We start from the raw sequence: 8,688 nt of genomic DNA, 5'->3' as shown, positions 1-8,688 counted from the left end.
GGCCCATCTCGAACTCCATCTCGGACTCCATTTCGGGTCCATCTTAGACTCCATCTCAGACTCCATCTTGGACTCCGTCTCGGTCCATCTTAGACTCCATCTCGGACTCCATCTCGTACTCTGTCTCGGTCCATCTCGGACTCCATCTCAGGTCCATCTCGAACACTTCCATGTGTCATGTGTTAGTCCTTTTTGGGTCCCTTTTTAGAGCCTCGCTTATTGCTCGCTTCGTGCTCATTCTTCGAGCACTTTGTTAGGAGTTCCACTCCCACTCTCAACCTATCAAGTCAGAGCTTTTAGTCCAAATGTGTTACGCTCGTTTGGCTTTCGCTTTGGCCACTACCACGTGGCACCCTTCCGGCTCCACTTTGGGGCCTAGGGATTTTGTGTCTCATAGATACCTTAGTCAGTATTTGAGACCAATCTTTCAACAATACTTAGTTACAAATAACACATTATCAAGGAGTGATTCACCACATCCAAGACTTAATGAAATCCAACACCATGAACTAAATACAACCAAATGATATCAACAAAGGTAGAATCGATATGCCAACATAGAAAACCCATGTAAGACTAACAACACGATCCTCCATAACACCATCTGGTAAAGCAAGCCCATCATTGCTAAATTATTATCGAGCGAAACAAGTGTCATCCTTGACAAAGTTTACTAGCAAAGCAATTAATAATCACTCTTTCAATTTGCCTTCACAAGACCCAAACATTAAACTCATGTCATTGAGTTATATGCTTGTCCAACATGAACATAATACCCCAGATATGAGATATTGGCTCATAGACAAACACAAACTAAATGACCACTCAAATCCAACTCAACCACAATAAGTTCACTATGCATTTAGCCAATAGCTTTTAGCATGCTTTTTTTAAGAGGCTAGCTATGCATGATTAACACTCAGTCAAAGCTAAAATGAAGATCATGAGATGGACTCATATTGGTACACAATCTCTTTATAGAAAAAGCTATAGTACGGGTACTAACATCTCAACCTCAAACAACTAAGTTGAGCATCACCATCCTCAGCCAAGGTGCAAGACCACCAAGACTAAGTCAAGATCAGTGAGAGCTCACTATTCTTATAGAGTTTAATAAAATGCAAGGTGCAACTTGCCACCAAACATAACACTACAAAAGAAAGGCACAAGGGTCACTTTTCTTAGAAAAGCGTAATGGCTATTTTTCTACACCAACTCTAGACTCTATCCAACTCAATTGCCTTAGTCCCAAAGTCAGCATCCCTTTCGGGCCACATCATACAAACTACATACTAAGGCCTAAGCTAACCGAAGTCAACTCTAACCCTTTCACTAGTTTGTACTAGCTTACAAAAACAAAATGGTTTTCGAGCAAAGTGACTAACAAATTAACCATTGGAAAAGTTTAAGAAAATTTGTGGAAAATTTTCCATCCTAAAGAAAGAATGACTCTCAGTCTAGGAATACAAACTTTCAAGACAATCAACTTCCTCCTACCAACAACTTCACAAAGGTTCACTTTAACATAAATTCTTAAGACCCATAGCATGCTTAAACATCGAACATCTTTGCCCATTTTTCCGACATCCAACACCGACATTTGTGAAAGTGCAAAATGAACATCTAAAGCTTGATCACAAAAACCACATTTTCGGATATCTACATTGCATTAACACTCTTTTTTAATCACATTCAAGATCCAATGTGAAGCCAAAACACTAATAAAAAAAATGACATGAAAAATTAAGTTCCAAGGAAAAACTCCTCATCACTTGAATCAACAATGCCAGTTCCACTAACAGAAGTGCTAGCAATGTCAATGCCCTAACTACATATTTTCTCCATCTAACAATTTACTCCAAGTGTTAATGAATTATCTAACGAGCTATAGTGCTACAACCCTTTTCAACATCTAATGGGTAAACCCTTAAAGAAACAAGAAACCATTTTAAGCTAAGCATAATGGACCATTGAGAACTTAGTCAAAGCTACTTTAATGTTACTACTTGCAAGTAGACTAGCTTCACTATCAACCATTTTGGGGTTGATTATCATTTAACCAAACAACTTTGTAAACATATTGCTCATTATCACATGGATATAATATAAGTATCACAATGACTTGATCATTAATCGAGCAACACTTTCAGCAATCCCTATATCACTACTACAAAGGTTTATGTGAGTATCAAGTGCTAACTCAATTGAACAAAATGCAACATAATGCCACACTCCACCAATAGAGATTTATATCACCCAACACCATTAACTTTTGTTCACAACATAGACAAGCTTATGCCACTCTTCATCTGACCAAATTCAAAACTAATCCAACACCAAACTACTTAAGGAGCAATAGCAAGATTCCCTGGAAAAGAATTAAGCATTGCAACCCAAGTCTTCAATAGCAAGCCTAGACAAAATGGTTTAGTGTTTCACCATTATCTATCCCACGACTCACCACATGTAAGACCACCATCACCAACATACATCAAGATAGAGACTCTTGATTGCATGATGTGACTATGAGCAGTGAGTCACATCTCATTGCAAATCATCTCTTTTCAAGAAGAGAAAATGATTTACGTGTTTAATCCTTTATCCCTGATAACTCTCTTTTCGGTATCATCTTTTGACTAAACCTCAAGCTTGCTTTCGCACTACATTCAGTTCAATCCAAGAAAAGTTTATGAGAGAGCACGGCAATGATTACTTGAACCAATAGACTAATCCCTACAGTCTTGATTGATCCACTCATAATCATGCCTAAGAAAGATCTACTAGTACCGTGCTAAATAGCTATGGATTAGCCTATTTGCCACTCATAGCAAACCTAGGGAAGATTTACTTCCACCCACGGTACATGGAACAACTCATGGAACCACCAATAGGCTAACATTAACCCTGCTAACTCAAAGTGTAACCTCAAGTTGCCAATGTGCCTCACTCAAGTCCAAGCATAAACTTGTGCAAACGGAACATCTCAATCCACCTTATGAGCCCAAGAGCAAGCTTACATAATATGGAACAGAAAGGTAACCAAAATCCATACTCAAGAAACGAATGCGAAGCCCTTGCACCCAAACGTGTACCCACTCGGATTATCGTTTTCATCTCTGCGTATGCAACGAGACTAATTGCCCAATTTCATTGGATAGAACTCGCTAAGACTCACCTTCTAATACCAAATATAGCACACGTGGTTTTTACCTTTTATCCTATAGTGATTTACCATAGGATAACACCACGATACAGAACCTAAACCCTTTATATGCCACATGTCACATGCCATGTGTCCAAAGGATAGTGGTGTGGAACCTGAGGTTCAAGGCCTTGGGCCATTGAACAAAGGAATGGTGCCAAACCCCCAAGCATGGAGCCAAAGAGTGATGGAATCGGACCACAAAGCAACTCCTGAGCATACAGCCTAAGGAGCAAAGGGACAGGAGCCTGAAGTGACTTGGAATAGTCCTAAAGCAACCAGCATCCCAATGCCAAGACCAACACACAAAATGAAACCAAACAGAGTTTAGTGTTATTTCCACATATCGGTGGCCTAACACAAGGATATGGGTACTCCACCAATTAACATGGTGTGGAGCTTAGGCTTAGACCCAAGCCAGACGTAGAACAAGGACAAGCACGTAAGCGGGAGCTAAACTATGCCTTAGGTTGGTCAGCCATGCCCGACCTACCCAATATCCCTACTATACATTTGGAACCCCCCACAAGCTTACATAGACTAACATAGCTAAGATAGGCTAATATTAACCTTGCCAACTCAAAGTGTAACCTCAAGTTGCTAATGTGTCTCACTTACAAGTCCAAGCATAAACTCGTGCAAATGGAACATCTCAGTCCACCTTATGAGCCCAAGAGCAAGCTTACATAATATGGAATAGAAAGGTAACCAAAATCCTACTCAAGAAACAAATGCAAAGCCCTTGCACCCAAATGTGTACCCACTTGGATCATTGTTTTCATCTCTGTGTATGCAACGAGACTAGTTGCCCAATCTCATTAGATAGAACTCACCGAAACTCACCCTCTAATACCAAATGTAGCACACGTGGTTTTTACCTTTTATCCTATGGTGATTTACCATAAAATAACACCACGACACAAAACCTAAACCCTTTATATGCCATATGTCACATGCCACATGTCCAAAGGATAGTGGTGTGGAACCCGAGGTTCAGGGCCTTGGGCCACTAAACAAAGAAATGGTGCCAAACCCCCAAGCATGGAGCCAAGGAATGATGGAACCAGACCACAAAGCAACTCTTGAGCATATAGCCCAAAGAGCAAAGGGATAGAAGCCAAAGCAATTTGGAATAGTCTTAAAGCAATCAGCGACAGGCACGTAAGCGGGAGTTAGACTATGCCTTAGGTTGGTCAGCCATGCTTGACCTACCCAATATCCCTACTATACATTTGGAAACCCCCCACAGGCCCCCCCCCCCCCCCCCCCTTAAGGAACACACATTTTGGGCTTTCACCCCAAGCCTCCTTTAGTATTAGGAGTTAGTCTCTGGGACAAGTTTGAAACTTACTAAATATGGAATGGTGCTAGAATGCGAATTTAGACACAGGACAAACACCATTGTGTTCAAAACAATCTCTACATTTCATAAATATGCCAAATGAACAAATCTAGACACTTTACATAAATAGCATTTAGGATCAAAATGAGACTAACACAAACGACATGATAGCAAGGGTGTTTGGCAAACACGGTAAGTTATCATTTAGCGAATATTGAGGGACCAATCTCAATATCACGGGGGTTCTTGATAATAGCAAGTGCAAGCCAATGACAGGAGTTTCTCAAACTGGGCCGAGTATGCTCAACAAGAAACACATAAGAGTTCTTACCTTATGTTTATCCGATTTAAGTGCACAATCAATAACCAGTTTCTCAACTAACTCAAGTGGGAATTGATAATAGGTCTGACAATACCGACCTCATACTGTCGTGGTAGTAAGAAAAGAGTGTCCATAAGGATTGGCTGATAGATAATTTTTGATACCTAAAGTTGCATTCGCAACACTGGATGCCATTTATGGGGCTAGCATGTCCCCATGTGGGGAATAAAACTTATAGACGTTGTGAGTGAGACTTTTTCAAATGGTTGAAGACGTGGTTAAATGACTAAAGTAAAATGAAAAATTTAGTCTCTTACAATAACCATGCTAAAGAAATGATAAATAACCATCCCAATCCAAATGTTAAAAATTCATGTACTTCATGATAATCCCTTTGAAAGTTTAAATAAGCCATTCTACCAAACCATCTGTTTGTGGATGAAAGTGTAGTGTATCACTAAGTATGTGTAAACGATTAAAGTTTTCATTTTACTTTAGTCATTTAATTAAACTTTTGACCTTTTGAAGAAATATCACTCACAACTGCTATAAGTCCTTATCTGTTTTAGGGTACTTACTTACCCCCAGATGTGATTTCAAGACCACATCAACTTCACATTTAGTCTAAGTCTTCCATGTGTTTATTCTCACTTTTAACACCCAAAAGTACCATTAACATTTCAGCTTGTTATGCTAAAATTATTCATTTGCCCTTATCTCATTAGTACCCCCATTTCTTCAAGACTAGGTTATTCATTCATAAGTGGTCATCTTATGACCACACTTTAGCATCTTTAAAATGCCTAAGACATAGAAAACACCATCCCTTGATATCTCTCATTTAGTCCTTATTAAATCCCTTTCTATTCATGGTAGTGCTTGTTAATACCACTATGAGCCTAAAGCCCAAAGGCTTAACCATTAAGTCCCATTAACCTTTAGGATTTTTTTACCATGTAACTATGTCACCAAGCAAAAGGACCACTTTTTTATCTTTTTATGGTCCAAGATTTTGGGATGATATTTTAAAATACCATGGCCTAACATGAATCTTGAAAATACTCCCTTTATTTTCTACCACTAAAATGCCTCAACCATATGGCTAAAATAAAGTTCTAATGAGCCATGTAAAATATCCAAATAGATAATGCCACCCACACTTGATTAGAAGCATTGACTATTTGATTTATCCCAAAGGTTACTCAACTTACACCTTTATTAACACATGATAACAGTGGAGAATGGTTTGGGGAAAATCTGGTGTTGGTCTGGAAACTCTTGACACTAAGATACAGCAAGCAGGGTGAGAGCCATTGATCAACATATACACATGAGTGAATGTATTTATTTTCTTCTCTCTACCAAAGCAATTTTAGACTCTAAGTATCAACTATGGTGTGAGCTTAACAGCAGATACTATGATAAGTTGTCCAATAGAACTTCAAAGAGTAGAAAAGGTATGTAGAATGTTTTTGCAAAGTTCTTTTTTCTAAATATTAAGAGCTATTCTTTAACACTTAAGGTTAGAGTCAAGATGGCACTGTTGCTATTGGAGCAAGGAAAATTAAAAAAACATGGACATTGAGAGGAGACATGTGTTGAATAATAAGCGTTGTCAACTGGCCAACATTTGCTAACCTACATAATAACTAAGTAAATAGTTTTGGAACGGATATATCTCAAATCGGTGTTAACAAGAACAAGTCCCAAGTACGAAGCCCTCTCCTGGGAGTTCTTCGAGCATGGATAAGCCGGTGATGGAAGTGGCCATCGTTGGCGCGGGGCTGGGCGGCCTTGCTCTCGCAGCGGGCCTACATTCTCGAGGAATCCAAGCTCACGTGTTCGAGAAATCCCCAAACCTCATCGCGGACACAGCCACGGCGATCAGCCTCGCCCCCAATGGTATACTCCCAAAATCTCTTCTAGATCTCCTCGCTCAATCTTTCCCCGATGGAATTGATGCGCAGCCAGCCGCGCCTTGGATGGGATCAGTGTCGGCCTCTCTGCGGCGATCAAGTCGGTCGCGAGCCTCACCAAGACGACCAAGGTCACGTTGTGTGGATCGCGCAATGGCGCTGGTGACAAAACCCTAGTGACGAGCTATGGCGAGGACGAGCTCTACGTCGTGAAATGGCGCAGCGCCAGATCCATCCTCGCCTCGCGCGTCCCAGCTCAGTACATTCACTGCTCTCACGTGCTCCTCGACTACTTCCTGGACGATCAATCCGTGGCGCTGCGATTCCAATGCGGCGGTGAGGTCACGATAATCCGTGCCAAGTTCGTGGTGGGTGCCGATGGAATCAACTCGGCGGTGAGGCGAGCGATGTATCCCGCCGATCGTCCGCGGGATCTCCACCTCATCAATTGGAATGCGCTCGTCCACAATCCTGGGAGATTTTCGGTGCACGATCAAGACCAGATCGCAATCACCCGGAGCGGCCCATCGCTATGCTTCCTCGTCGACGCTGGTACGGTCCTCCAGTATGGATGATCTAGGTCTTGTACGGCAGTTGACACTGTTCTTTCTGCTCTAGGCGAGGATTACACGCTGTGGGTGTTTAGAGTTGAGGATCGCAGCACCGCGAAGGAATCCAGCGGGGGGTTTTGCGATGAATCCGGCAAGGCGAGGGTGCTGGAAGAGATTGACAAGCTTCTGGGCTCGTCTCCCGCGTGGGAGCCGCTCAAAATCGCGGTGGAAGCAACCGAGGCGGGGCAGATTTTCCAGAGGAGAATCAAGGACCGAATTCCACTCGAGAACTGGAGCGATCTGGATCAGAGGGTGGTGCTCATGGGCGATGGTAAGTTTTTTTGACGAAGTTTTGCGTGGAGAAGTTACATGAATCTCCTCTCATTTTAGCTGCTCATGCGATGCATTGGGGCCCCGGCCAAGGAGCAAGAACAGCCTTCGAAGACGCTCATCAGCTTTGTGAGCTTCTCCCCCCCGCCCTCGCGGCTGCAAATCCGGAAGATCTCAAGCAAGCAGTGATGAGGTAAAGTTGTGTGAAGTCTCACGACGATCAGAACTTAAAACGTAAGGTTCTTTCAAACAGGTATGAAGAGCTTCGAATCCCTCGCTTGACAAAGTTCCAAAACTACGCAGCAGAGACAACCTCCATAGCCGACTTTATACCGGCTTGGGTGACACAGTTGACGCCCTCAGATCAGAGGTGCCGGATGAAGGAGTTTCAACACTGGGCCGCTAGTTACCCGGTAAACATGACTGGTGATCCAGATTCAACATACTTCAAGTAAAATTGTTGCAAATATTCTTAGTCTATATGAGCCAAGGGGTTGTTTGAATGTAGTCGAACTTGATCCCTGTGAGTTACTAATCCTAAATGAATGGAATGCATTACCTTAATCACTCTTGGTGAAGAACAACATTGCCAACTTTGTAGCCATGAGACAAGATGGGCCAAACGATCTTTCTAAGGATGGAGTTGGTCAGATGTTCTTCTCTCTTTTGTTTAGCTCATGGAAATGAGGCCAAGCTTCAAGAAGACGGATTCTCCAGAGGAGATGATCATCGCGGGCTGGCAGACCATGTTTGATCCTCCGGACAAGATTGACAAGAACTCGGGACATGAGACAATCCACGGGGACAGCAAGAACCACCAAGAACACATCCAAAATCTTCCAAGCAGAGCACGAGCAATGGAAAGTCCGCCAAGGTCTACTTCGTGCCCCTCTATTCTCGACAATCACGGCCAGCGCCAGCAATCCCCCGCGTAACTGGTATGTGAAACCATAGCCAGCTTGCTGAAAAATAAAATACCAAGGGGCATGCAGGAATATTTGGTTCAGATTTTATTTGATTGTTTC

At 42.2% G+C, this 8,688-nt stretch overlaps 1 protein-coding gene across 1 annotated transcript; it reads left to right on the top strand.

The window, feature by feature from the left end:
- The first annotated feature begins 6,491 nt into the window (after nucleotides 1-6,491).
- Nucleotides 6,492-8,230, top strand: LOC9660000 (aurachin C monooxygenase/isomerase). The gene is made up of 5 exons (XM_024664763.1): nucleotides 6,492-6,768; nucleotides 6,834-7,334; nucleotides 7,401-7,664; nucleotides 7,724-7,856; nucleotides 7,917-8,230. Exons 1-5 carry the CDS (start codon nucleotides 6,609-6,611, stop codon nucleotides 8,116-8,118), a joined length of 1,260 nt encoding a protein of 419 aa, XP_024520531.1. The 5' UTR covers nucleotides 6,492-6,608; the 3' UTR covers nucleotides 8,119-8,230.
- The last annotated feature ends 458 nt before the right edge of the window (nucleotides 8,231-8,688 follow it).

Source organism: Selaginella moellendorffii, unplaced genomic scaffold (genome assembly GCF_000143415.4).
Source record: "Selaginella moellendorffii unplaced genomic scaffold, v1.0 SELMOscaffold_113, whole genome shotgun sequence".
Taxonomy (NCBI): Eukaryota; Viridiplantae; Streptophyta; class Lycopodiopsida; order Selaginellales; family Selaginellaceae; genus Selaginella; species Selaginella moellendorffii.
The sequence above is the reverse complement of the archived record's forward strand: the minus strand, read 5'-3'. Positions and strand labels throughout refer to the sequence as shown.